The sequence below is a fragment of the Ursus maritimus genome, unplaced genomic scaffold (genome assembly GCF_017311325.1).
Source record: "Ursus maritimus isolate PB19 unplaced genomic scaffold, ASM1731132v1 scaffold_1, whole genome shotgun sequence".
NCBI classification, from domain to species: Eukaryota; Metazoa; Chordata; class Mammalia; order Carnivora; family Ursidae; genus Ursus; species Ursus maritimus.
Window position 1 is genome coordinate 17,982,152 of NW_024423343.1, and position 27,930 is coordinate 18,010,081.

Here is a 27,930-nt window from a genome sequence, read left to right on the forward strand (position 1 = left end):
TTTTCGAAAGGTGGCCAGGGGTATGGGGAGGGCTGGCGGTGACAATGGAGGTTCCCTTGTCCTGGCTGCCTGCAGCCTGGGTTTCCTTTTCCTGGGACCAAGCCATGGCTGTGCCCAGCCCTGCCCCAGCTTGGTCATACAGGCACACAGAGAATGCTTTATGCCTCTTTATTCTCAGTTTCGTCAGCGCTTTATAAAACCAGACCGGAGGCAGAGAGACCCATCGAGAAGTCTCCCTTCCCCACCCCCAAGCTCAGCCAAGGTCTAACGGGTCAGCCTGCTCCCTGTGGAGGGGACTCTGGAGGTGGGGTTGGGGCAGGGGGAATTGGGAGCTGGGCCAGGCCTGCTGGGCTACCCAGTCCCCCTGCCAAAAGGGGAGCTGGGCTTGGAGAGGGACAGGAAGTAGGATCAGCCCAGCACTCCTGAGTCCTGGGGGTTCTCCTTCTCCTGCTGACATTCGAGGGCTGGGACCCTGGCTCTCCCTGAATCACCCACCCCCATAGCCCCACCCACGTTCTACATCTGTACCCCCACCCCCACCCTGTCCTCCCTAAATATATACAAATATACAGGGGGTTCCACACCTACTGGGGTGGGCCCCTTCCTCCACCTCCCTCACTCCACTCCTTCCCTCCCCTCCAGCCCTCCCTGGGCAGCAGCCTGGGCGTGGGGGGGGGGGGTTGGACAAGAAGGACCCTTGTGCGAGGCCACTGGCACCAGAACTGGTGAGAGCCTGAGCTGAGTCCCTACCCTCCCAGTGAGCACCGCCCTCTCCCTCTCCCCTTGGGCTGCTCCCAGGCCTTGTGTCCCAGGAGCAGGAGGAGACTATTGGAGATCCAGGCAGGGGTTCCAGACTCCTGGGTCTTTTTAGACACAGCACCATCCTAGCAAGCAAAGTCTTCAAAGAGGCCTCCTCGGGGGCCAGGAGGGTGGTGGTGGTTGGGGAGCAGGCCGCTGGCTCCCGCGCCCTCAGCACGGCCCCGACTGGGGCATGGACTCTGCAAGGTGAAGAGGGAGTGAGACATGGAGAATGCAAGCCAGACCCTCAGGCCCCACACAGCCAGCCCTTCCTTGTGCCCTGGGGAGGGCGCTCCAGGGCATCTCTGACAGGCAAGGGCCGGAGTTTCAAAGTTGCTGAGGCCTCAGTCCCAGGAGGGGCGCCGGAGTTTCAAAGTTGCTGAGGCCTCAGTCCCAGGAGGGGCACTGGCTGCGCTCGGGGGAGGGGGGGGGTGGCTCAACCTCACCTGCTCCTTCAGCTCCTGCAGCCCCAGTGTGGAGATGCCGCTGGCGGAGGTCCGCAGGGGGGTCTTGGGCCGACGCCACACCCGCTTCAGGCGGTCCCAGGACACCTTGGGGTTCAGGGTTGGGGGACAGTAGTGGGCTCAGGAAACTTGGTAGAGGAGAAGGGCAGGCCTCACCGGGGCTCACCTTGTAGGACTTGCTGCCCCAGAAGACCTTCAGGAGGCCTCCCTCATCTTCCCCACCCATCCCCTTCTCCTAACTCCTCAGCACCCTCACGCCTTCCAGCCCATCAGGAGACCCAGGCCCCAAACCCCAAGCTTGGTCTTGCAGCCAGGCCGACTGCACCAGGAAGCCTGTACTGCACCCCCACCTCCCCGCCACTTTTCCCACAGCCCCTCCTCCCAGCCTCCATCCCCCGTCTGGGGGCCCCCCCACCAGGCCCCCGTCCCTTGCCTCATAGATGTAGTCCAGGATCTCCAGTAGTGTGAGGATGCTGGCCCCGATGAATAGGCCCATGTGTCCCCCGAGGTCTCCTGGGGAGCACGAGAGCAGGTCAGAGGTACAGGCTAGGCTGCTCCACCCCCGCAGAAACGAGTCAGGGCCGCATCTCACCCAGCAGAGCTGACAGGCCATAGGCTGCTCGCTGCTCCATGGCCTCAGAGGTCAGGGCTTCAAAAAAGACATCGAGGACCAGGAAGTTCTCCCTGTGGAGGCAGGAAGCAGTGTCCCTGTGGGGCTGCCCTCCTGAGGAGGTGGCTGGCAGGGACATCCCAGGTCCAGCACATCATGATCTGAGGTCCCCTGCCCCAAGAAGCCAGGGACCACCACGCTCAGACTCCCAAAGGCTGGGAGGAGAGACCGTCCTAGAGGCGTGTCTGTTTCATATTTTGAGGGTTAGCCAAGGGTCTGGGAGAGCAAACTCAGACTCCCGCGCCTGAAGGAGTCCCTCCTGCCTTCTGCTGTCAAGCAGCAGATGGCATTCACTCTGCATCAACACATAATACCTCTCTAGAACTTTCAGTGGCTCCCTATTGCCCAGCAGTCCACCCCCAAATTCTTTTTCCGGACTTCCAAGACTGCCCATGATCTGCGCCTTCTGAGCCAGACTGCTTTCTTATCTGCTTCTCTCCACACAGCCTCGCTTCCGCTCAGGCTCGTCTCTGTACAATCCCACAGTTCTCTAGTTGGGAGGCCTCCCCTGTCTCCTCCTCTCCCACACCCAGGGTCCTCAGAGGCCCGGCTCATGCCTCCCCTGCTTCATCTGCCCTGCTTGGTAATCTCAGTGGAGGCCTGACAGTCGGGATCACACCATCAAATATGGCCTCGTCCACACACTGTGGCAGGAGCTTTGTGGTGTAATCATCTCTGTCCCCACAGGACCCACCCCTGGCACCCTGGCACCCACAAGAGGCTCAGCATTTGTAGACTGGCTGCAGGGAACCAGACCCAAGGCTCAGTGAGGCCTCTCCTCCCGTCTGGCCACCTTGTCTCTCTCCCTCAGCACAGCATTCCCTCAGTGCGCATTTAATGGCCCCCGGGTTGCTGGGGGAGAAAAACAGCAGAGGGCAGAACAATGGGTGGGTGCAATGAGAGAGAGAGGGGTACAGACTGCTGTGGGCGCTCAGAGGAAAGGTGTTTGGATCGAGAAGGGACTCCCTGGAGGCTCCTGGGCAGCTCCGCTGGTTAAGGGCTGCCTTCGGCTCAGGTCATGATCTCAGGGTCGAGGGATCAAGCCCCATGTCAGGCTCTCTGCTCAGCCCAGAGTCTGCTTCACCCTCTTTCTCTGCCCCCCCCCTGTTCATTCTCTCTCTCTCTCTCTCTCTCAAATAAATGAAAATCTTTATTTAAATAAAAGGGGGGCCTCCCTGGAGGTGGGGACACAGGATGTGACTTGGAGGACACGTAGGGATTAATTAGAGGAAAAGGATTGTGAAAGACATCCCTGGCAGGAGCCTCGTTAGTATGAAAGATGCAGCCCACTCCCCAGTCTGCCCCATGCGCCGGGCCTGTGGAGGGTGGCCTCCACTACACACACACACACACACACACACACACACACACACACACATACGTACCGGATGTAGGTCTCATTGCGGTTGTACTTCCTTGCCAGGTACCGGGCTGAGCCCCTGTTGGGGATCCTGACCATGGAGATTTCTTTCCCATAGCGAGTCAGGTTGCAGGGAGTAGGGCAGACACATGGGCCCTCGGAGCCCCCGCCTAAGGAGTCTGCAACACAGAGGCACCAACTGCAGTGGGGGGGAGGGAGCGGGTGGCCCAGAGGCCCACTAGCTGCTGGGAGAAGGCGGAGGGGCTGTCCTGAGGCAGGCACGTCCACAGAGAGGGCCTCTGTTGGCCGCCCTGGCACTGCCTAGGGGAGACTCGCTGGGGGTTCCTTCCTAGACCAGCTTCAGACTACCTAAGAAAGCGGGTGAAGACAGAATCCCCCAGCACCCTCCTACAGGCTTATCCTTCTGTGGCCCAGCCCCCCCGGGCCGAGAAGTCCTCATGGCTCAGACGGAGGACACAGCCCATCCGTCAGAGCTAATCAATCACACGAGGCCTCAGACACACACAAGGCTCGGAGAGGATGCTGGATGAATGGGATTATATGCTTGTTTTTACATATGCAGATGGATGAGTGCATGAGTGGGTGGGTGGATGGACAGATGGGCAGAAAGACAAATGCTATGTTTAATATGCTGGATTTTCTCGGGGCCTCTGGGTGGCTTAGTCAGGTAAGCATCCGACTCTTGGTTTCAGCTCAGGTCCTGATCTCATGGGTCCGTGCTCAGCAGGGAGTCTGCTTGAAGATTCTTTCCCTCTGCCCCTCCCCCTACTTGTGTGCACACATGGGCCCTTTCTCTCTCTCTCTTTCTCCCCCTCAAATAAATAAATAAACAAATCTTTTTTAAAAATATGCTAGATTTTCTCTGTTCCCCTCTTCAGATTCATCCTCCACTCTCTACTTTTCTCTGTGCCCGGGAGGCGGGGCTCTCTGCTGGATGCATCAGCCAGACTCCCTCGTCTTCTGGATTTGGGTTGGGGTGGGCCCATGGGAGATACCCCAGGAGGGTCAGAGGTAAGGAGGAGACGGATGCCAGGGCTTCCTCTCCACCAGGCCATGGCTCAGCTGAGGCTGCTTCCCCATCTTGGGGCCATAGCTCCTGTCCTCTGGGACAGCCACAGATCTCTGTCCAGCGGTGTTCCTTCCCTTTACCGCCTCAGGCCTGCACAAGTCAAGGCTGCCTGGTGTTGCTAGTTCTGTGGAGTTTCACCATCCAGGTGGTTCCCATGTCCCTGCTCGCACAGCTGCCCCTTCATTAACCGTCCGTCCTTCCGTTGCGCCTTTGGCTGATGCGGTTGGGATGCGGGACAGAGAAGATCTCAGTGTGGTTCCACTGCCCATCCTGTCTCTCCCTCCGCGTGGCCCCGCCATCTGGATGAATGCAAAGCCCTCCTGACCGCTTGCCCTGCTTCTGCTCTTACTCCCGCCATCCAGTCATCCACAGCTGATCTAACATCAGAGGGCGTTCTTGCCTTGCCTTGAGCCGCTGTGGGCTTCCCAGAGCCTCTGCCGCTCTTACCACCTCCTCCTGTGTTCTCTGCCCTCTGGCCGTGCCGTGCTGACCTTTGGTGGGGGGGAGGGGCACAGATGTCTAGCACGGAACTGTTCCCACTGCCTAGATCATGCCCCTGCTTTTCACCAGCCTGGCGCTTCCACACCCTTCCAGTCTCAGCCAATCACTTCCTCCAAGGGTCTTCCCGCCTTCGAGCTGCATGCCCCTCCCTGAGGCCCTGTAGCATCCCTGAGTTTCCCCCGTGCCAGGGCTAGTGCTGAGCCATCACGGTGCCCGTCCACAGCCTCTCGGGCTGGGAAGCTCCACGAGGACAGCCTCTTGTACCCACTCTCACCTCCAGCACCAGCCCAGGCTGCAACGTCTGCAGAAGAAGGAATGGATGGATGGATGAAAGAATGAGTGACTCGCAGCCCAAGTGAGACCTATGGATAGATGGGGTGTGCCTTACCCACACTGATACTCAGCAGCGCATCTCCCCTCAGACTGAGAGAGAAATCCTTTCACTTTCCTAGAGAGGGTGAGCTCATTTGCTGAGCCACAACAGAAGCCCAGCCCTTCACTCCCAGTCCTGGGTTTTCTGCACCCCCCACCCTGCTGCCTCCACTTACCCAAGTGTCCACACCTGCCAAGTCCACAGAACCCCTGGAAGTATGGGATAAGGCTCAACCCCAGGAGGAACCATCCAGGGAGAGACTAGGAGGAGGGGGGCCAAGGCAGTGAGGAGAACGGTGGACAGAGAGATGAAGAGGAGGATGACGGAGGGGCAGGGGAAGGGAGAAGGCAGCACGGACCCAGTGTGTGGTCGGCACACTCGATGTAGATATTTGGCGGGCAGATGGTCTCATTGCCTGAAAGGAGAGAAGATTATTCCTGGAGTCTACAATTCCACCCCCTCTCCCACACCACATTCCCAAATGTGGGCACACACGTGCACGCACACACATGCACACACACACACATGTTTGCACATCCCTATACATGCAGGGGCTTCCACATGCGCGTGCATGCACGCTTGAAATGTCCACATGCATATACTCATGCAAACATGTACACACTTGCACGCACGCATATACACACACACGTGTATGCCTGTGTTCAAGCATGTGCACACGACCCCCTAGTACAAGCACAAATGTACATATTAATGTGCCACAAGCATGCACGTGTGCATTTCCAGATGCGTACGTGAAAACACATAAAATCCCAAACAGGGGCGCCTGGGGGGGTAGTCTGTTACATGTCCGACTCTTGGTTTCAGCTCAGTTAATGATCTCAGGGTCATGAGATCGAGCCCCGTGTGGCTCCGTGCTCAGCAGGGAGTCTGCTTCTCTCTCTCTCCCTCTGCCCCTCCTCCTCTCTCTCTCTCTCTCTCTCAAAGAAATAAATGAATAACTCTTTTTTAAAAATCCCAAACACATACGCGTGCACTCACGGGCCTATAGACACGCATACATGCTGTGGTACACACGCGTTTGCTCGTGCGCGGGCACAGCGTTCCGCCCCTGGAGGTTCTGGAGCCTGGCAGGGCGGCCCGGAGGGCTGGCGGGAGGGGAGGGTGCCCACCTGGCATGTGCACCATCCGGCAGTGGCAGCGCTGAAGCACGGCCTCCTTTTCACAGCGCAGCCGGCAGGCAGACACGCTGTAGGCTGAGTAGCCCTGAAGCTCAGGCTCCCGGAGCCTGCTCTCCGCCCGGCAGTTGCCCCAGGGCTGGGGCAGATAGGTCAGCTGCAGAGGTGGGGCATATGGGGTCATGCCTCAAAGTCCCACCAGGCCCTCCACTGCCCATAGCTCCAGCAAAGTCCATGGGGGGAGGTGGCGGGCGGTGAGCGTCAGCATCCCCTCTGAGCCCAAAGACCCTGCCCAATGCCCGATCTAGGGCCCGACTGGAGGTGCTCACCCGCTGTTCCTGGCAGGACACAAAGGTTTGGAAGCCTGGGGACACTCCGAAGCCCAACTGGTGGATGTAGGGGGGCTCCTCTTGGCTATGGATCTGCACTCGGATGCCAGCCTCAAACGAGGTCTCGTCTGCACAATGGAGATGGGACTTTTGGAAACCCATCCTGGGCAGAGGGTCCAGGCTGGAGCCCCCAAATTGGCCCCCATCCCTTTCCCTGCATACTTGTCTCTCTCCAGATGGGCAGGTATTCCTCCTGCTGGATATCCAACATGATCTCCAGGCCACTGCCCATGCCCCCCGCCCGACTGGGCAACGAACTCTGTGGATCTGCGTTGAAGGTATAACACTTCCCATAGCGAGTATAGACCTGTGGGGTGAGAGAGAGGAGGAGAGGAGATGAACAGAGGGGCTAGGACAATTCCTTAAGCTCCAGGTTCCTTATCCTGTGAGAGGGCCACTGCACCTGCCCGCACAGCAGTGTCCAACAGTAAGCAGTCTGCAGCCCAGCCTCTTCGCCAAGCAGTGTCTTTTCTAGTGACATCCTCTCTTAGGTGATTAAAAGGCATCTCCAGCGTAAAATATCAATAGCAGAACTCTTGCTATCTTCCCAAAGCCTGTGCCCCCCCCCTCTAATTAAAGGGTCCCACCCTCTATCCAGTTTCTCAAGTCAGAATCCTTGACACTTCCCTCTCCCTCACCCCTGCATTGGATCCAGCATGTGTGCTGGGCAATTCTACTTCTGAAATCTATTTAGAATCCAACCACTTCCCTTCCATCTCATGCCTTCTTCATCATCTCCTTCACCATCATCTCCCACCTGGCGGTGGGCTCCTAACTGGTCTGCTTTCATCCATCCTTGCCTCTCACAAGGCCCTGCCCCCACACAGTAGCCAGAGTGCCCGTTGTAAAGTGCATGGATCCGATCAAGTCACTTGCTGGCTTGAAACCCAACATTTCCCAGAGAAATAAGCCCAGCTCCTTCCGTGGCCTGAAAATCTCCATGCGGTGTGACCTCTCCTGGCACTCCAGCCCCGGATCTTGGCGACAAATTCAAACTTACGGAGCCCCTTCCTTCCTCTGGCCCTTTTTCATTCAGTTCCCCCACCTGGAATGCTTTCCCCCATCCCTCCCTTGGCCAGGTTAGCTGTCACCTCTGCACATATACCACACACACATTCAACGTCACCCTCCATCCATCAAGGTGTTCCTCGGTTTGCTAAGTACTTATCAAGACCTGAGATGATCTTGTTTATCTGTTTGTCTCCTTGTCCGGTGTCCACCTCTCGCCCACTGAGGTTTATGACACACAGGAGCAATGAACTTGTCTGCTGTCTCCAGCCCTGGCCCAGTGCCTAGCACAAGGGATGCTTACAAGCCATTACTACCGCACTCGACGAAGCTCCCTTTTCCCGTACGGAGAGTTACCCAGTATCGACACCAGATGGCGCTGGCGCCCCGGAGATGGAAGCCGAGGTCGTGCCGGCCGTAGCTGCGAAGGGGCGTGGGGGAACAGCTGGGGCGGAGGCGGGGTCAAAGAAGCGGCGGAGGCAAGTTCCCCGTTGCCAGGCTCACCCCACTGAGACGAGCCCCCGGGTCAAACCCATCACAGGCAGCACCTTCCCGGGGGGCAAGGGGTCAGTGCACTCAATCACTCTCCCCCTCTCCCTCCCCTCTCCTTGGGAACATTTCACACTGGTAAAAGCTGGGAGAGAAGGCACCGGCCGGCGAGGTTGGGGAAAAGATATCCTAAATGCCTAGCTTCAGAGAGACGGTGTAGAAGAGAGAGGGGCGAGAGGGGCTGGGTTGGGGGCAGCGGGAGGGAGAATCTCTAAGAACTGGGGACCTGGGGCACCCTTATTGGGGAACAGAGTTAAGTCTCCCATGCCCCCTAGGGTAATCAGTCGCCCTGGTGATGCTCTCCTCTCACACACCCTGCCTCTTGGTCCTCAAACAAAAATGGGTGCATAACAAGAATCGTCCAATTTACAAACTATGGCTACATCCATCCCTGTCCCATTTCACGCACTCAGCAACTCTGGTATGGGTAGGTGTAATTAACCTAGTTTTTATAGACCAGGAAACGACCGCTCAGAGAGGTGATGTGACTTGCTCAAGGTCACACATCCAGTCAACTAGTCAGTGGGAGAAGTGGAATTCATCCGAATGCAAGACTTGAGCTGTTCCCACAACCCATTTCTGGCAGCTGCCCACCCACCAAGCCACGCCGGCTCCCTCTAGGCCCTGCCCAGCGGAAATGAGGCAGGAGTGTAACTCCATGCCCAGCTGTCCCCCTTTCCCCTCTTCCTCCTTCCCTTGCGCTCCACTCCCATACACCTTCCTCACTCTGTTCTGCAGATCCGCTGCCTCTCAGTTCCTCTCCTGTCCCGCCCCTCCTGCTCTGCCCCCTCACCAGCTTTTGGGCTCTGGTCCTTGGCCCTGCCCGGATCACCCCTGCCCACTCCATGCTGGGGCAGGAGGAGGCACGCTGACAGTCCCAGAGCATTTGCCACGCCCAGGCCCTAAAGCTTAAATGCTTCACCTTCTCTTTCCAATGGGATTCTCACAACCACCCTAGATCCCACAGATGAAGAAATGGAGGCTCCAAGAGGTGGGCTGATTTACCAAGGTCTTGAGATCAGTGCTTCTCAAACTTTAATGTGTGCACAAAGCACCTGGGGACCTTGCTAAAAGTAACGTGGGAGATGCCGCGTTTCTAACAACCTGCTGGTCCATGCACAGCACTTCAAGTAGAAAGGCCCGAAAGGAGCGGGTGAGAGTCCAGTAAGAAGACAGCTCCACTTTGACCTGCGCTCTGACCTGTCACTGGAGGGAGGGGAACCCGGAAAAGGCTAGGGGCAAGATTCCTGGATCCCCCGGAGTGTAGGAAAGACAGATGGGAGGAATAGATAAATATTTGCCTCAAATCTCAAGGCACCACCCTCTTCCTACTTAGGGCCAAAAAGATGCAGCCAGTGGTAAGGTATGCTCTGGTTGAGAGGCTAACAAGGCATGGGCTCCATGGGGGACTGGGTTAGTGAGCTGCCCACCCCCCCGCCCATGCTGCAGTACCTTGGCTCTCCCTGACCACCAGAAATCATCATGGCCTCTCCACAGCTCAGCCCAGCGCATGGGACTGTGGCCTCCCCGTGGCTGAGAGCCCCAGTTTACCATCTTGGCTTGCAAAGAGCCCAGCACAACTTGTAGAAGGAGGCTTGAGGTGGAGGGAAGGAGGGTCAGGTGAGCCCTTCTAAAGGTCCGGAGCTATGGTGCTTCTGACTTATTTTCTCCTTTGAGCCTTCCAGAAAACCACACGAGGAAAGTATTGTTGCCCCCATTTAATGGTGAGGCAGCTCAAAAAGGGAAAGTGACTTGGCTAAGGGCACACAGCAAGGAAATGAGGACAGGGATTCAGTGAACACATGACCCTGGTAGGCTCCTGATCCTGGGTGTTCCTGGTAGGCTCCTGATCCTCCAACGTGTTCGTATAGACACACGCTGCGTGACCCGGAGGCCAGCCCTGTGCAGGGCAGAGGTAACTGGGAAGGTTTTGACTACAATGACTTTGCGGGGGGGGGGGGCGGTTCCTGGCCCCCCTGCCCTTGAGCTGGTGGTGCAGCGAGAGCGGGAGCGAGCGAGGGGGAAGAGCTCTGGGTCTGATGGATATACTCTGCAGGGAACGGACAGGCCAGATTGGCAGGGCCACCTGCACGGCCCAGGTCAGGCCCGACTGCTGGGCAGAGCAGAGCGTTGCCCCGGAGACGGTCCCCGGGCCAGGCAGGCAGCGGCAGGTGGACCACTAGCTCCTAAGTGGCAGAACTCTGGTGGCGGCACAGCCCGCAGCCTCTTCTATGGAGACGGCACGGCAGCTCCGCCTCCAGGTCCCCCAGGCTGGCCACTGCTCTCTTCCCCATGGACTGGCCCAGAAGGAGGGTGTGTGTACAGGAGAGTCCGGAGCCCAGCAACAGAGAGGGGCAGGTGCGGGGCCAGGATGTGCCTTCATGGGCTGCGGCTCTGTCTCCAAATGACCCACCATCAGCCTTTGGGCCCTGTCCCCATGTCAGACCTCCACCTCTTCCTTTGGTCTGCCCCCCTGCCCCCACTCTCTGCCTTAACTCCCAGGTCCACCTTCCTGATCCAAGGCTAAGCTCATGACCTCCCAGAATCTTTCTGGACCCAGGCTGAACAGCTTCTAGATGGTAATCTGTCCGTGCTGTGTGTGGACCCTTGGAGGCCTCCCTTACCTTTTTCTGGCCAGCCCTCTGCCTGTCCCTCTCAGAGCACTTTACCCTTTCTTGGCCTGAACCCTACCTGGGTTTGCCTCCCTAGTCTCTGTCCCCTGATCTCGGTCTGTGTCTCAAGGCCCTTCCCTAATTCTCCTGGCCTGGCTGTCCTCAACATCTGAGAAATTATCCATCTAGCCTCTGTTTCTCCGTCCATTGCCTTCTGTCAGCCTGTCACCCTAGCCTCTGTCTTCCTCTCCCGTTGGCCTGGCTGCCCCCTGTCCTCTCTATTCCTTTGACTTCTGCATCTGCACCCTGTTTATCCTTAGCCTAGGTGTCTGGTCTCTGTCTCTTGTCTTCCTACTAGACTTTTCCCTGGGCCCGAAACTGCCCCTGTCAAGCCAGGAACCCCTCCCCAGTGTGCTGTCCTTCTCCCTGACCCCTCCTCCAGGTCTGCCCCAGACAACGTCAGAGCTTGGGAGCAATCTGTCCAGAGCTCTCTACTCTGAGCGGTGGCTCCTCACAGTCCCTTGGGTTCCATCTATCCACAGCTCCCATTTCCCTGGAAAGCTCTCCTTGGCTGGCTGGTTTGCATGCGCCCCCAGCCCTCCCCACCCCTCATCCTCCCTGCAGTCTCAGAGCCCACTGGAGCCCACGGGGTTAACAGGCAATTAGCAGGGCCAGGGCTCAGAGCTGTGGGGGAGAGGGCCCTGGGCCTCCAGGAGATAAGAAGCAGCCCAGAGCAGCCGAGGCTGGGCTAATCCCAGAGCTAATCTGCGGCCTGGGCTTTTATCTCAACCACCTTCTGGGCACCCTGCCTCTGCTAAGGCCCTGGCACCTCCCCCCCCCTTTTCCACAGTAGCTTCATCCCCCCACATTCCATTAGCCCTCCCCTGATGCTTCCAACCCCAGGCCTTTGGCAGGCCCCTGGAATGAATTCCCCTTAACCCTACAGTGCCCTGGAGTCCACAGGGGGCCTCTGGAAGGGGGGTGCGTCTTCTCTGGTCCTGGACCCCGACTAGCACAGCAGGTTGAACAACTCTTGAACAACACCCGGGGGTGGCCACGGCGTCCAAGTTCAAAGCCTTCTCTATCCTCACTGGGGCAGGAAGAAAGCACCAACTCAAGCACCAACTCAAAGCACCAACTCAAGTGTCTATGCTGGTCTTATAAAGGCCAAAACAGAAACCTGGGGGTGGCAAGGTACATATCCAAGGGCACAGAGGAAGACAGGGCAAATTCAGAACTAGAGTCCAGTCCCTCTCCCCCACTGGCCCCAACACTCTCCTCTAACCCCCCCGGGGAGTCAGCAGACCCTGATGCCCCCTCAGCTCCAGCACGGACAGCCTGTGTAACCTTGGCTAATAAAGTGACTTTTTGACTTCTCTGCACCTGTTTCCTCATCTGTCAAGTGGGAATAGAAATTCTTGCCTGACTTATTTCACGGGGTGATTGCACGGAGCGTAGGTAAAAGGCATCTGCAAAGTGAGATCACATGCCTGAGGCCTGAACGTTAGCAAGAAGAGTGCTGTAGAGACTGAGAAGAATCCGGGGCAGACAGCGACCATTGGAGGGGGTGCCGGCAATGGATACACAGAACATAGCTTCTTAACTTGGGGAAAAGGGCACATATTTTGGAGTCCTACAGAACAGGGTTCAAATCCCGGCTCTGCCACCAACCTCGGACAAACCAGCTTGGGTGCGGGCGCGTGATTTAATCTCTCTGAGCCTAGAATGGCACATCTGTTAAAGGGAAGTGGTAATTTCTCCTCCTAAAGTTAGCCGTGAGGGTGAGAGAGACGTTCCGAAAGTGATGCGGGGAAGGGCGCTCAGGGAAGGCAGCGGGCGGTGGTATGGGGTGTACATTTGTGAATGGAGCTTCTTGCCAAATGCTAGCTTTTTTCTTTCTGTTTCCCTCTTTCTTTCTCATATTGAAGAGTATACTTGACATTGGAGCCGCGTTTTGATCTTGGAGTCCCAGTGTCCCATTCTCTGGGCCCCATGCACCTCGGTAGAGGGGTGAAGGCTCTCTCAGCAATCTGTCAGAGCGGAACCCCCCCAGCTCTGAGATACGGATCTCCTACTGGCTGGGAAGCAGCACCCAGGCCAACAGGCCTGAAGCCCACCCTGCTTCACATCTGGGCCCTGCCTTTACTGTCTGTGGGATTTGGGTTTGGCCATTTAACCTCTCTGATCCTCCATTTTTCACCTGTCAAATGGGAATAATAACAGGCACCCTTCAGAGGTGTCATGAGGAAAGAGATAATATACATAAAGAACAGCAACACCTAACATTTATTTAGTGCTTACCGTATGCCAAGCATGGTCCTCAGCGCTTCATATAAATTAACTCCTTAATCCTATACTTCATCCTCCATGTGCAGAGGTCACTTATGCCCATTTTATAGGCAGGATAATAGAGGCCCCAAGAGGGTAAGGGCCCTGCCTGCGTCACAGCACACAGCGCAGCACATGCCCCGCAGTCTGGAGCCCAAGTCTGTGCTCGTATCCACCGTGCGATGAGGATACACAGCGGCACAGCACCAACAACATAGTAGGTCCTCAAGAGCGGCGGGTGTTCACACGACACTCACATGCCCAACACTACTCTCTGAGCCTGTGCCATGCGTCGGGCACCGTGTTTGGTGCTGGGGACGGTTCAGAGAACTAAACAGACGGTCTCTGCCCTGAGGGCCTTTGCTGTCTGACTGCAGAGGGATTCGTTCATTCAAAACGTGTTTATTGAGCCGCCTACACTTAAAAGCGGGTGAACGGCAGTGGGGAACCCAACACCCGACAACCACAGGTATAGGCAGATCATTACTAGTTGTGATTATTGCTGGGACGGGGGGAGCCGCCCAAGTGCCCGGGCAGTGGGACAAGAGTTGGATTTGGGTCGGAGAGGAAATCTTCTCACCCACACAGGAAGGGCTTCAGATCTTGCCACACAGCGGAGACTGAGCAGAACGCGCACCCCCCATCCCCCAAGCGGGCCTGGCCTCCTCCCCTACCACACCCCCACAGCCACCCAGGGGCTTTTCTGAGCGACTTCCGCCCCAAGGTTGAAGCGCTCGGGCTCCCAGCCCAGGAGGAAATCGGAGCGGTGTTTGTTCAAATGTAAATGTGTGAGCTGTGAGGGAAGAGAAGCAGGGGACTGTCGAGGCCGCGCGACTCCAGGCTCAGGTCGAGCTGGGAGCCCGGAGAGCTTGGGGCCCGTAGCAGAATGCGATGATTCCAGGCGTGCGCCGCGTTTCCACGGGAGAGGAGAGCTCGGGGCCTCCAGCACGCAGGTAAACAGGCAAACCTGTTCCCAGGTAGCAACCACGTAGGCCTTAGACCCTAGAAAGTCATTTTTCCAGGCGGGAATATTTTTAATTTGTAACGAAGCCCTTCCCTGACATTGCCGCCCCTCGATGCAAAGTTATTCGGTAGAGTTGTGTTGACACAGTGGAGCACACACCCACTGCCGGGTGGGAGTTCGGGACCAAGACCGAGAGGGTGGCGGTGGCGGTGGCGGTGGCTGCGGTGGGTGGGTGTGCGCCCCCCACCCCACCCCCGCACACGCACCCCGGCGTCCAGGCCCGGCACACCCGCACCCAGGGGGCCGCACCCACCGCCGCGCGCTCCCCGCCGCCCCCTCCTCCCTCCCGCGGGGCAGGCATCCATCACCGCGCCCGAGAGCCCTCCCTCCCGTCTCCTCCGGGCGCCTCGGCTCTCCTCCCTGGGTTTGCCTCATTTGCATTCCCCCGGCTCCCGGCTCCTCGGCAAAGTGACCTCCGCACACAGCAGCGCCAGAGGCTTCCACCGCGGAGGGAGACACCGCCTCCCGCCGCCCGCCGCGCCCGGGGAGGGCCGAAGGGGCGCGAGCCCGGACGGCGGGGCGGGGGCCCGAGGAGGCGGTTCCGCGGGGGCAGCCGGCGGGCTCGGGAGCAGCGGGAAAGGCCTTGGGGCCCAGGGGCGCAGACTGACTCCGATGGGATTTGAACCCGCGACCTCAGATCCTCTGCGGGGCGGGAGTGGGACGTGGAGGTCAGCACCAGGCTCGCGGAGCTGCACCCCAGAAACGGAACCCCTGTTTGGAACCTGGGGCTCCCCAACACCCCGTTCCCTCGCCCCCCGCACCGCCACTGGATGGAGAGGGGCCAGCCCTCACGGCAGTCGCCCAGGGGTCCCCAGGCCCCCCTGCGGGCCTGACCAGCCCGCGTCCCCGCTCCCCTGGCCCGCCGAGCCGCTTCCCCTCCCCCCGTTTGGTATTTACACCTTTCACACATTTGTAAGCTATTATCCTGTCCACGCTTAGTCACCGCTGAGCCAAGCGCCACGGATTTAGCTCCTTTAATCTTTCCTCCTAAATCAATCCTCCATTTCCCCTTAATCATCCCGTGGCTCCTCTCTGAACTCTCGCTGCCTGGCCTGCTGCAGCCGATGCCTGTCTCTGGAACTGCTCCCCCTCCAATCCCAAACCGGTGTCCCAAGGGCATGGTGAACATTTGGGGGGTAGGTTGGTTTCCAGCACGGCGGGCCCCCCCGCTTGGGAGCCAGGAGAAGTGCAGACACTCCCTCTCTGCCCCCCACCCTCTTTCTGGAAACACAGCACTCTGAACCTTCTTGTCTCCACCCTCAGGGTCTCTGTCCTCCTCCCACCTTCCCACCCCCATTCCTCTGGATGGCTCCAAGACCCTAACCCTCAGGTCTCCTGTCCATGGTTCTGGCTGTCCCCACCCCCTCTGCCAGCTACAATAAGGAGGTGGCATTGCCGAGAGAGCCTGGAAGGGCCGGGAAACACTAACTCACCAGCCTGGGGCTGCCTGATCCCCTCCTCCAGGGTCCTGTCCATCTCTCCCGGACCACCGGTCTCCACCCTGCATTTACTCCTGCCCAGTGGCATCCACTGACTCAGGGGCCTCAGCCTGAGCAGCCCTGAAGCTCTGCTCTCCTCGAGCTCCCTGGGATGCTCCTGCCTCCCTGCCTCCCAGCCCTGATCCTTTCTGCCCCCACAAGCCTGCCCCGCAGAGGCAGCCCTGCTGCCAGCCACAAGAGGGAGCAGATTCCTCCCGCGAAGCAGAAGAGTAGGGGTGGGGGTCCAGGAAGGAGAGCGGGTAGGGGAGAAAGAGGGAGGACAGGAGGGGGATTACAGGGGCCATTTCTTCAAATGCTAATCAGCGTCTTCCGGCAGTGCCACAAGAAACTGAGCTGATAATGAGCCCAGCTCGGGGCTGATTCCTGATTAATGAAGAGGCCACAGGGCTGCTGAGTGGGGCCGGGTGGGGCAGGTCCCTCATGGCCCTCCCCGCTGCCCCTGCAGACCAGTCCTCTGAAACGATAACAGCCCCTGCCCTTGGATGCTTGGCCGCACCACCCGGAGCCCCCGAACCCCAACTCCACTGGCCAATGGGAAGCAGCCAAACTGAGAGCACCCCCTCCAGGAGGGCCACAGGGTCGACAGCCAGCACTGGGGCAGGAGGTGGGGAGAGCAAACACTGGGCTCTGCAATCGGGGAGTTGTAGGTAGCCCTCGGAGTATTTTGTAAATGAGGAACATTTTTACTAAAATAATCAAGACTTGGGCTTCCCTGGACCCCCCCCCCAAACACACACACACCCCACTGGGCATCCCTGACCGTAGGGTCCTAGTTAGCTGGGGCTGAGGAGTGGCAGCTCAGGGTAAGCGATCTTTAGTTTTGCTCAGACCCCACCCTTCCCTGCTGTGTGCCCTCCGTGACCTGACCTGCGGGCTCCTGAAGGCCGACCACCCCTGAACTAGCTGTTGAACTGAATGTTCTCCAGATTCATGCCTCAGGAGAGGATGAGACCAGAGGGGGTAGAGGGCTGGGCAGAGGGTGAGGATAAAAGGTAAGCTTGTCTGCCTGGACCAGCCTCAATGGGAAGCCCACCCCTTCTTGAGTCAAGGGGATGAGGGACGGCCCTCAGCACAGGCGGAGAGTTGGCATGTTCTGGGGGTAGCCCTCCCACAACCAAGGAGGCAGGGCAGAGATGCTCGGTACTGGCCTGACCACACCAGGGAGGGGGACAGGCTCAGGAGGCAGCTGGGGTGGAAGGCGGGGGACTGCCGAGGATCTGGCATGGGGGAGACAGGGAGTGCTAGAGGGCCTCCCGGCTTGCTGCTCCCCCTGGGCTTGCTGCTCCCCCTGCCTCGGAGCTGTCCTGGCTGGCAGCTGGGGTGGGGCTGGGAGAGGAGGGAGGAGGGCAGAGAGGGGGACTGCCCAGCTGGAAGAGGCCTTGTCTAATTGTGCCTGATTAGTAGAGAGGAAGAGAACAGGGCGAGTGATTAATAGTCACGGCAGTCACCAGCGAGTGGGGAAGGAGGGCTGGAAGGGGGAGGGAAGTCTGAGAGCCAAGAGGGGATTGAGGCTGTGAAGGGCCCACGGGTCCCTGATCACCTGCCTCCCTGGGGACTGCCTGGATGACCCCACAGAGAGGTCCTCCCCCTACCTCCTCAAGGATTCTCCACCTCCCCCATGCCTCAATTTTCCAGATAATAGAATGGAAGAGAAAAGACCAAGGTCATGTCCTGCACCTGGGAAGAAAGGTCTATGTGCTCACGTGGTGTTTCCAGACACCTCGATGTCCCCAGACACAGACCCTAACCTCAGCTCAACCTGGGACCTCAGCCCAGACTGGCGATGGTGAGACTTCCTACCAGAGCCCACAGCCACCACCTCACATCCTTGGACCCCAGTTAGAATTCCGAGCCCTGCCCATTCTGGCAGTCTGAGCCTCGTTCCTCGGACGCCAAGAACTATGCTGTCCAGTATGGTTGCCACTAGTCACATGCGACTGTTTGAACTGAACATTCATTTTCCCTGTCACACTGAGCCCCTGTCAGATGCTCGATAGCCAGTGTGGCCAGTGACTGCCCCGCTGGACAGGGCAGATGCAGACCCTTTCCACCATCCCAGAGGTGTCTGGCGGGAGAGCACGGATCTGGAGAGTGTGTGTGCACGCTCTTGCACACATGCACGCGTGCATGAATATTTGGGAGGGGTGGGTCGCAGGGTAATGCTGGCAAGGCTGTAATAGCGGAGGGGAGGGTGTGGGCCTGAGTGTCAAGACCAGGGGAAGGCCAGGTGATGGCCAGTAGCAAAGGCGCCAGTGCAGGGGTCAGAAACAGCAGGTGGTGCTGGCGACAGTGGGGCGAGAGAGCGGGGAGTTGGGGCAGTAGCCCCTGGAACAGTAGACACTTGCAGAGGACACACATGCTACCAGGCAGCGCGCTAAGCCCAGATTTTTTAGGTTCTACTACTGTATTTACTGAATAGAGAAACTGCGGCTCGTGGAAGCTTTTTGACTTCTCCAAGGCCACCCGGCTTAAAGGGGAGAGCCGAGGTTCAAATCCAGCCGGTCTGGCTGGGGTGGGGGGGACCACACCCTTGACCGCCCCACCATACGCTCCCGGGCTGAGAGGAGATGCTGAATTTTAGAGCCGCCCTTGCATTTACAGCTAAGGAAATGAACCCTAGGGAGAAAGAGTGATTTCTGCCTTCTAGTAAGTGGGCAGGCTGAGAGCAAGCCGCAATGGGGAAAGTATGGATGGGGCTTGGAGCACCAGAGTGGGGGGGAGCAGATGGTGGTGGGAATCGGGAGGAAGGGAGAGAACATATAGGTGGTGAGAGCAGGAGGCGAGGTGGGAGGGGGTGGGTGGGGATGAGACAGTGAGGAGGGGGAGCAGAGGAGGAGAAGGGACCGGGTGAGCTAGGTGGAGGGGAGCACTGGGTGGAGCCCGGAGCATCTCCCCGCTCTCTCCCCTTCTCTCCAGACCTCCCAGACCTGATTCATGCCTTGAACCTTTGCAGCCCTCTTCAGCCCAGACTCTTCAGGTACCTCTTTTGGCAATTAATCCTGGCACCTCGTGATGCGCTCGCATGGCTGGTTAACTCTTGCATGGTCGGTTAAGCTCCTGAGTGTCCCTGTCTCTGTTCCACCGCCAGAGTGTAGGCTGCTTGAGGACAGGGACTGGGGACTGGGGCTTCCCTTCTTTGTTCTCCCCCACGCCACCTAGCAGGCACGGAGTAGGCATGCAAAGCTCCATGTTGACTGGGTGAGTGACTGGGAGTCAGTGAGGGGGTATCAGGGAGCGTGGGGGGTGAAAGCAATTGCTTTCAGTGGCAACAGAAGCAGGAGCAGCAGCTTAGGGGACTGGGGGAGGGCGCATTACCCGGAGTAAAAATAGGCTGGAAAATGTGACATTTATTAACTTGGATTCCAGAGGAAAGGTCACAGCAGAGTGGGGAGTGGGAAGGAGGAAACAGGGAGAGCAACAGAAAACACAGCCCCTTACCCAAAGCCTGTCACTGTCACTGACCATCTCACCACCCGCGCCCTGGCAGGTTCCCCGCCACCTGGTCCCTGTACCCGTCTCCCTACCACTGATCCCCAGCATGAACTCCGTGTTACTACGGGGTCTGTGTGGACCTCATGTCCTCAGTAGAGACCCTATGTCTTCATCTCATACCCCTTCTCCAATCTTGCCCCCACAATATACCCCCATCTTGCCCACTGCCATGGATCATGGGCTGCCATCCCAGTCAATAATCCCAGACCCCGTTGTATTTGCAGCAGACTCAACCCCAGAAGGCCAGGTCCAAGGGAGAGTTACACTCAGCAAATAGGGGGTGGGGCGTGGGCAGAAGGCTAGGGCATCTAGACTGGGTGGGAGACACAGAAAGCAGGATCCAAAGGGGATTTCCTGTCCCCCAGTGCTTGCTTTGCCCCTCCGCTCTTCTAGGGCATGCTGCAACCCCAAAGCTGAGACCCACAAACTTCACCTACCCTCCTCACCCTCTTTGCAGCCCTAGAGTATGAAAAGGCCTGCGGGACATCCCTCCTCTTCATCCTCAGGATTCCAAGAGACTCCCTGTTCCCATAACCTCCAGGCACCTCCTCCTTTCCTAGAGCCAGGCAGGATACCCCTGCTTCCCTCACCTTACTTCCCCCTTCCCCATCTCTCCCTCCTCCCTCCTCCTCTCCTTCCCACTGAGGTTTCAACACACTTCCCTTTCCTTTCTACCCCCAACTGAGGCCTGAGATGTGAGCTATGCTCAGGGACACAGAGCTGCCATTGATTTCTGCCCCCACAGCACCTGCTGAGACTGGGCTCTGCCTGGCCCCCCCCCCCACTTCTGAGGGGTGAGGACATCCGAGGGGCCCCAGGGACCCAAAAGGCCACATGTGCACTCTCAACACCTCACCTCCTCCTTGGGGATTCCTGCAGTCCTGGATTTGGGAGCAGTGATTTTTTCCTAGAGGAGGGGTGTGTAGCCATACAAAAGCCCCGCGCCCCCCAACCCAGCACCATCCTTCCTTCCTGTCCCTTCCTCCGTTTCTGCGCAACTCTCCCCACATCCAGTGTCAGGAGGACCCAGAGGCTGCAGGCACGGGTGATGGTGAGAGGAGCCTCAGGAGGCCTAGTAGAGGCAGTGAGTGAAGGGGAACCTGGGCAGGAGGCAGCTAGGTGGGCGGAAGGAAAGCCCCCACTCCCGCTCCCATCTCTGGGGCAGGCCACTGGAGGCTGCTGGATGGGCATCATGTCGATGTCACATATTTGCATATGCGCTGGGCAGTGGTGACAAGGGTACAAACACACATGTACACAATGCCGGGAGTCAACTGGGGACTGAGGACAGGCAGCTCGAGTTCCAGGGATAAGAGATACCAGGGGGTGAATGGAGCCCTGACAGACAGACAGACAGTACACGAGACACGCCCCCCATGCTCACACCTGACTGTGGGAGGTGTGCAGGGGAGGGACACTCCAATCCCAATGAGAGTGTGCGTGTGTGTGTGTGTCTGTCCACACATGTGTGAGACGTGGCACCAGCAGTCCCCACATGGGGAGAGGGATTGAGGTGGATGGGGGGGAGCATCAGGAGAGGGGATGGCATCCACAGTGTGGCCCTGTCCTCGGCAGCTAAGCGAGAGCTGGCATGTGGGCATGGAGGTGAGGAGCTCTTGGTGTGTGGGTGTGCAGGTGTGCACGTGAGTGTAGTGACAGGGACATTGAGTATGAGAGAGGGAGTGCAGGAAACTGTCCCCAGCAGCAGGGGTGTGTGTGTGTGTGCGTGTGTGTGTGTGTGTGTGTGTGTATGCTGGGTCGCAGCGAGGGTGAGCCATGCACAGAAGAGTGAATGAGTGATTCTCTGTAAGAGCCAGAATCGGGCAAGGGAACAGCGAAACCCAGGAAACGGAGGGAGGGAAAGCGGGAGAAGCTGGAGGGGCAGCATGAAAGAGGGATGTGTGAGAGAGTCTGTGAAAGGGGGTGTGTATGAGAGACACAGAGACAGAGAAGAGACACTGGCACCCAGTGTACGCGAAGATCAAGATCGTTTCTTCCAGCCTGCCGGTCGGGCCAGCTCCCCAGGAGGCAGCCCTGAGTCCCTCTCTCGCTGGAGCCCCCCAGACACCCTCTTCCCATCACCCTCATCCAGTGGTGAGAAGAATCGAGTAGCCCCAAAAGGAAAAGGGAACAACAGATAAGTGGGGGTCAGTTGGTCCGGCCTTGGCACGGTGCATCCCTTTCCCGCAAGCTGCCCGGCTTCCAGCCCCTGGGCCCCCTCCAGGGCCCCGGCCCCGGCCCTGGGCCCTGCAGCAGCAGAGCCAAGAAGAGGAGCGGCAGCAGCACCAGGGTAAGCCCCTAGGAGCGGCCCGGCTCCGTGCCCGGGGAAGCCAGAGGGAAACACCAGGCTTGGGGGAGACACGAGGCCAGCCTCTGGTGGCGGAAGGAAGGGAAGCCCGGTTGAGGATGCCTCTGTGCACCACCTCCCCCGCCTCTGGCCCCCCACCCCCACCCCCGCCAGCCTCTGGCCGCCCCGACCAGGTGGGCCAGCCGGGCAGGACTCACCACGGAGAAGTTGCTGGCGGAGCAGTGATGCCCACTGAAGTTGCAGCTCTTGAGCATGTCGGCAAGCTGGTGGCCAGTGCGGTTGAGGATGTCTACCATGTCGGGCTCTGGGTAGCGCAGGCCGGCGGCACGGTGCCCGTCCCGGTCTTTGGGGGGCAGCCCTGTCAGATTGGCCAGGTGGAAGATGTCAGCGTCGCTGAGGGCTGAGTGCCGGAAGCGGTTGATGTTGCAGAGGGTGACAGCTGGGAAGCCCGCCACTGGGGCTGGGGCAGCAGGGTCCATGGCCACCAGGTGAGGCCGGGTCAGGTAGCCCCGGGCCAGGCCAGCAGCCTGGTACAGGAAGGCGGCCAGCGAGGTGAGTAGGGCCAGTGCCCACAGGGTTCTGCGCAGTCCGTGGGGGCCTGGGCCACAGGCCCGGCCCAGCCCGTGCAGAGTGCTGGTGCTGGCAAAGGTGGCCAGGTCCCGGGGGGCTGCTGTCCCCTGTGCAGCCCCCAAGAGGCTCTGCTCATCCCCTGCCTCCTTCTCCTTGGGTTTCGCATCCTCTTCTGCAAATTTAATTTTGCACACAATCTCGATCGGCATCTGTCCCCGGCTGCTGGGACTGGCCGGAGCCTCCCTGCCCCTGTCCCTCCCTGGTCAGCAGCCCCCGGTGCCCTCCGGAGTGGTGGCGGTGGCAGCGGCTGCTCTTCTAAACTCAGGGCAAGCGGGAGGAGGACAGGGACAGGGTGGGGGCCCGAGGTGGGGGAGTCACTCCCACTCCCAGCAGCTCCGCAGCCCTGGAGCTGCCTCTGCTGCTGCCGCTGCTGCTGCTTGTCTCTCTCCTCGATCGTCTCCTTGTGGCTTCCCTTATCAGCACCAGCACAGCTGTCAGCCCCTGCGTGTGTCCCTGCGAGCGAGCGAGCGAGTGAGCGAGGGAGTGAGCGCTGCTCCGCCACGCCGCGCAGCCCCAGCCGCTCCGCACAGCATGTGCTCCGGAGCCCACCCCGCGCTTAATAATTCAGGACATGTCAACAGCGTTTCACCGGCGCCACTGGCGGCAAGAGCCAGGCCAGGGGCGGGGGCAGTCCCCCTGCCCAGGACAGGGATCCCCGGCCCCTGCCCTAGACCTCGTCCGCTGCCCCCCAAACTCTGGCTACAGCCTAGGCACTCGTGGGGTCCCCAGACGGCTCCACTCCCAGGCCACCCAGGGAAGGGATCTGCACCCTGAGTCCTCAGTTCATTCTGCCACTTTTCGGGACCACGCCCAGGAAGGGTCAGCCAACTCCATCCCCCTACTCCCTGACTCCTGCCGCCAGCACCCAGCCACCACCTGCCCCCACTCCCCCACTCACAGCTGCTTCCAGAAACTCCTTGGGAGAGCCACTTGTTTGAATGAGGGAGGGAGGGCAGAGGAGGGCAGGCAAGACAGACAAGGGAACAGTGGTGACTCCACCAAGATTCTTGGCTTCCCTGGAGCTTTGCTCCCAACTTCAACACCCACCATACCCCTGCCTGCCCTGGGATGCTGGCTGCCCCCTCCCCTCCCCCCAAACTCAGTCACTCGTGGGTCTGGGACAGAGGACGCCCTGACTGACTTGCACATCTACGGCCACTTGGCTAATCCAAACGTTTCCCAAATCCCTTGCCAAGCTGGGCTAGGGGTGGGGGGAGGGTGTGCGGTGAACAGGCCAGGGAGCAGAGGCAAGGTGTGTTGGCTGGGGGAGAGGGTGTGGAATGAAGGGAGAGGAAGAGCCCAAATGGGGATTTGGGAGGGAGGAAGAATGTGCAGGCTTGAACGGGAGGGAGTACTATCCCAGAAGCAGAAGCAGGGGGTGGCCGGCAAGATAGGGCAGGGGAGCCCTGGCGTGGCTGCTGGCTTGTGCAGGGGAAGCAGGCACGTGGGTTGTTATCACAGGCAGGGGTGGGGCCCCAGTTGGCAGCCCAGGAGGAAATGCCTTGGTGCTCCCAGGGTGGGGTGGTCACAGTGAGCAGCTCCTGTTCTGGGGGGCCCTTGGGAGAACGCTGAGCCCTCACGGGGGAGGAGGCACTTGTCCCCCAGACGAAAGGGGGGGCTGATTAATCGGGGCACTAATGAGCAGCAGGGAGAGGAAGCTCAGAGGGGCGGGGGAGGCGGCTCCATCGATCCGAGCCGCGGAACCAGCAGCTGAAAAAAAAGTGAGAAGGGAATCGATCTGAGGGAAACGGCAGCTGCTGGGGATTAGAGCCCCAGGTCCGCCCGCTGCCCAGAGGCCACCCCTCCCCTGCGTCAGGCCTGCCCTGCCAGTCGCAGCCCCCGCCTGGACCCAGAGGAGGGGCCCAGGAGCAGCTACCCTGGGGAGCAGGGAATCACTGCCCACCCAGACTGTGAGGCCAAGTCAGGCCTCATCAGTCACTGGTCACCCCAACATGGAGCCCACCAACCCCAAGCCACCACCATGCTTGGCACCCTGCTGGGGTGGTCCCCAGCCTCTCCTCAAAGTGGCTTCCTTGGGGGGCCCTGTGGCTGGGCTTCCCCCACAAGCTGGCTCCCCCAGCTGGGAAGAGGAGATCCTTGGGGTCAGGGCTACGTCTGGCGGCATCTGGCTGCGTCCCAGAGGGGAAAGTGGGGAAGGCATGGGAAGCAGCTGCTGAGTTAGCACTCAGCCTCCGAGTGACCACAGACAGTGCCCCCTACCCGGGCAGCCCCCAGCCATACTCTGCCCTCCCTGCTAGACTCCCAGACCCTTCTAGTGCTTCCGCCCCACCTCTTCCTCCCCCAGCCTCTCCCCCTTTCTCTTAGTATTGATTTTTCTTTACTGGGTTTTTTTTTTTTTTAAAGGTGATTTAATTGCTTTTTTAAGGTTACTTCAGTCTGGGGCTCTTCCAAGAAAGCAGGGAGCTGCCCCCCAAGCTCTCCCCAGCACTCGTTGCTACCCTGGACTCGACACATGTTCCTAAATTGCCCTGTGATCCACCGAGATCATGGGGTCATACCTCCCTAACATACTGGCCTCCATCCATCATCAGCCCAAATCACACCCTCTTTGCTCCGGAGGACAGGGCCGGAAGCCTCTGAAGGAATGAAGTTGGGAGGTGGGTGGAGAGGGGAGTTCCAGGCCACATGGAAGTGGAACAGCAGTTCACTGCACTCACACCCCCCCCACAGCCAGCTGTCTCCAATTGTCCCCAGGTCCCCATCACCCAGTCTTCCAGACCCCTATGAATCTGGTTATGCTTGGTGGGAGCCCCCTCCCACATCCCCTCTGCCCATCCTGCGCCTTCCCCTTCAATCTCTTCTGTCTCCTCTGCTCCCCCGTCCCCCTACACCCCCTTCCCCTCTGCCCCCCGTCCTTTTCCCCCCTCCCTCTCCCCGCTTCCCTGCTTGCCTCCCTCTCTGCCCGGCTGCAGTTGGGTGATAATCTCCCTCATTTAGCCTCCCGGCTGCTTCCCCGGCTCATTGCCCAGCTGGTCCCTGGGGCCCAGCCCAGCTTCTTCCCCACCCCCACCCCCAGCCCTGCGCCCAAACTCCCCCATTCCCTCCTGACTTCCCCCACCTACTCCCCTGGGACCAGCTCCCCCCCCCGCCCCCTGCAGTGAGCATCAGGGCCAAGCATGGTTGGCCGGGACCTGAGCTGGGTGTGAGCAGAGGGGGAGGGTCTGTCAGGGGCTCAGGCAGGGAGTGGGTGTGGGGCACAGGAGAGGCACAGGGGTGAGGGGGCTGTGGAGCCAGGCTTCCTCTGCCCTCCAGTTGTCCCCATTCCCCAGATTTGTTCCCGGTCCAATTCTCCACCCACCCCCATCCCCACCGGGTGAACGAGGCTCCCTGATGGCGGCAGAGGGACCGACAGGCAGAGAGACTGGAGTGGCATCTGCACACAGCCGAACAAGGCAGAGAGCACAGGAATGGGGGGCAGAGGGGTGAGGGAAGAGACAGGGAGGGCGGGAGGGTTGTGCTAGAGCACCTAAGAAGATGAAGGTTTTATTTGGGCACAATGCCTCAAAGGCAGACCCAGAGACCTCCCATGATCCAGCTTGGGGGTTCCAAAGGGAGCCTCCAAGATCCTTCCTGCACCCGGGTTTTGGGGACTTCGCCTCTTTTCCCAGCAGGGCCCCCCAACCCCGTCCCCACGCACCGTCTGCATTTACTCCTTCTCGCCTTGGGTGGGCCCCAGCTTCCCTTCCTGGGTGGCCCACTCATAAATGACATGACCTCCAAACTCTTAGCATTCTCCTAGAGAGAGTCCCCAGCCTCCCCCTGCTCCCAGAGGATGACACCTCCTGGCCACCCTTCCCAGCCCAGACACCTGTCCCAGCCCTAGCTCTCTGGTGCGGACCAAGGGATGAGCTAGTGTGGGACAGACGTGGGCGGGAAGGGACAAGGATGGGGGGGGGGCGGAGGCCGGGCCTGGGCCAGGCCTGGCTGGTGAGCGAGCAGCGGTGACAAACGGGCTGTGCGGGGGCCGAGGGGCGGGGGGCGGACGGCGGCTGATTTATCTGGGTTATTTATGCCGTGGACGAGGCAGGAGAAGCGGTTAATGAGAGTTCCAGCGAAGGGGGGTGGGGAGGCCCGGACGTGATCTGAGGCGACTGAAGAGGGTTAGCGTCCCACCGCCAGGCCCTGCCCCCCACTGCCGGCCAGCACAATGCACCCCGTACCCCGTCCTAGGGCCAGCCCGGCCTGACCCCATCCTCTTCTGGGGATGCCCAAGCTGAGGCCATGGATCACTGGGGCTGAAGGGCACCAGGTCCAAGATCGAGGGGCAGGCGACTGGAGGAACCGAGAAGGGGACCAGAAAAGGGAGAGCAGGGAAGGAAGACGAAAGAGGAAAAAATCTTGGCAAGGCAGAAACTGCCCAAGTCTGTGGAGCCTGCGGGGGGCGGGTTGGGGGAGGAAGGGACCAGTGTGGAAGTGGGTGGGCACCTGGCAACCTCAGAACTGAGCCTGGAGAGAGGGCAAAGGGCACTGGGGTGCAAATTTGGTGTCGGCCTGTAGCCATCCCGGGGGCCTGAGAGGCAGAGACAGGCTGGGAGTGGGGGTGCTGGTCAGAGAGAAGAGGGAGCCAGGAAAGGAGGGGGAGAAGATCCAGAGAAGGAGGGGGAGAGGGCTTTGCAGCAGTGAAAGCTGCTGGGAGCAGATAAGGCGGCCCAGCAGCAGGAGGGATTAAAGCTCTGAGGGGCAGGGGCGGGGGCGCCGCGCCAGACGGGGGTGGGGGGCAGGAAGGAGAGGGCTGAGGGCAGGACATCAGGGCCAAGAAGATGAGCGGGAGAAACGAGGCCTATGAAGGGGGCGAGATTAAATTGGGGGGCCGGAAGATGGCTATCGCCTGGCGAAAAGAAGAAAGAAGGGGCTCCTGATCATCTCTTCTGGGGATGGGGACTTTCCCACTATTGGCAAGCCCCCATGCCCTGCGCGTGCCAAGGGGAGCAGAGCTAAGCAGAGGGGTGCACGGCAGATGGGGTGGGTGGGAATGGCAGGGGCCGGCCCTGGGAGCCTCGGAGCTCCAGGCTAGGGAACTGAGGGCACGCAGCGCCTCCTTGAGGTGGCCAATGGAACACCGTCATGGGGAGCAACAGTCAAGGGTGCTCAGCCAGCAGGCCCTGGATGGAGCCCCCATCACGCCCAGTGTGGCAGGAACTAGTGCCTCACAGGGGATTTCTTTGTGGGGAGGAGTATGCGCATGGAGGCAGGGCAGTGGCTTGCCCAGGCTCACGGCTCAGCCCCGCAGCCCCTCACCACCTCCTGCCCTCCCGTTCTCTAAGCCTCCCAGAAAGGTGTGCTCGGAAGGGTGAGGCCCCTGCTCCCTCCAGAAGAGCCGAGGTGGCCAAGGCAGCGGAGGGGAGTCTGGAGGGAAGGAAGGGGAGGAGGGAGAAGGGGCGGGGGGAGGGGAGCGGGGGTGGCGGGCGGGGCAGAGTAATTGCGTGTTTGTCAGTTCTCCTGTCTGCACAGGAGGGAGCGTGTGTGTGTGGTGGTGGGTGTAGCTTCGCCTTGAGGAGTATGTGTCTGTTGTCAGTGGTGTCAGTGTGTCTGTCTCGGGGGTCTAGGCTCTCCTTGGCCCCCGCCCTCCCCTTTGTGTTTTGGGGAGCGCGGCTCTGGGCACACCCAGCTGTGCTCCGTGCTGATGCGGCAGATGTGGCGGGGCCCCAGCTGTGCCTGCTTCCCGGAGAGGGGGAGGG

At 59.7% G+C, this 27,930-nt stretch overlaps 1 protein-coding gene and 1 long non-coding RNA gene across 4 annotated transcripts; one reads left to right on the forward strand and one right to left on the reverse strand.

The window, feature by feature from the left end:
* Positions 1–160: 160 nt before the first annotated feature.
* On the reverse strand, positions 161–25,027 carry ASIC4 (acid sensing ion channel subunit family member 4). 3 transcript variants are annotated; one of them, XM_040640069.1, is made up of 11 exons: positions 23,130–25,027; positions 21,799–22,684; positions 6,944–7,088; positions 6,722–6,849; positions 6,387–6,549; positions 5,615–5,671; positions 3,318–3,471; positions 1,855–1,946; positions 1,696–1,775; positions 1,245–1,349; positions 161–998 (listed from the first exon to the last, which is right to left on the reverse strand). In XM_040640069.1, the coding sequence occupies exons 2-11, from the start codon at positions 22,378–22,380 to the stop codon at positions 885–887; spliced, it is 1,620 nt and encodes a 539-aa protein (XP_040496003.1). In that variant the 5' UTR covers positions 22,381–22,684; positions 23,130–25,027; the 3' UTR covers positions 161–884. The 3 variants fall into 3 exon arrangements, with proteins under 3 accessions (XP_040496003.1, XP_040495994.1, XP_040496011.1); XM_040640060.1 differs by lacking the exon at positions 23,130–25,027 and having other exon boundaries at positions 21,799–23,101; XM_040640077.1 differs by lacking the exons at positions 161–998; positions 1,245–1,349; positions 1,696–1,775; positions 23,130–25,027 and adding an exon at positions 5,158–5,245 and having other exon boundaries at positions 1,854–1,946; positions 21,799–23,101.
* On the forward strand, positions 13,704–19,523 carry LOC103662740. The gene is made up of 3 exons (XR_568564.2): positions 13,704–14,231; positions 17,437–17,587; positions 18,718–19,523. It is a non-coding gene; the product is annotated as an uncharacterized LOC103662740 (long non-coding RNA).
* Positions 25,028–27,930: the final 2,903 nt, after the last annotated feature.

Bases quoted from the DNA above. Each gene is read 5' to 3' on its own strand.
- ASIC4 (XM_040640069.1), bottom strand. From the start codon at position 22,380: ATGCCGATCGAGATTGTGTGCAAAATTAAATTTGCAGAAGAGGATGCG. The intron at 6,850-6,943 runs GTATGCAGGGAA...TCCATTGTGCAG, and splicing joins GCCCATCTGGAGAGAGACAA to ACGAGACCTCGTTTGAGGCT. The intron at 6,550-6,721 runs GTGAGCACCTCC...CCACCTCTGCAG, and splicing joins TGTCCTGCCAGGAACAGCGG to CTGACCTATCTGCCCCAGCC.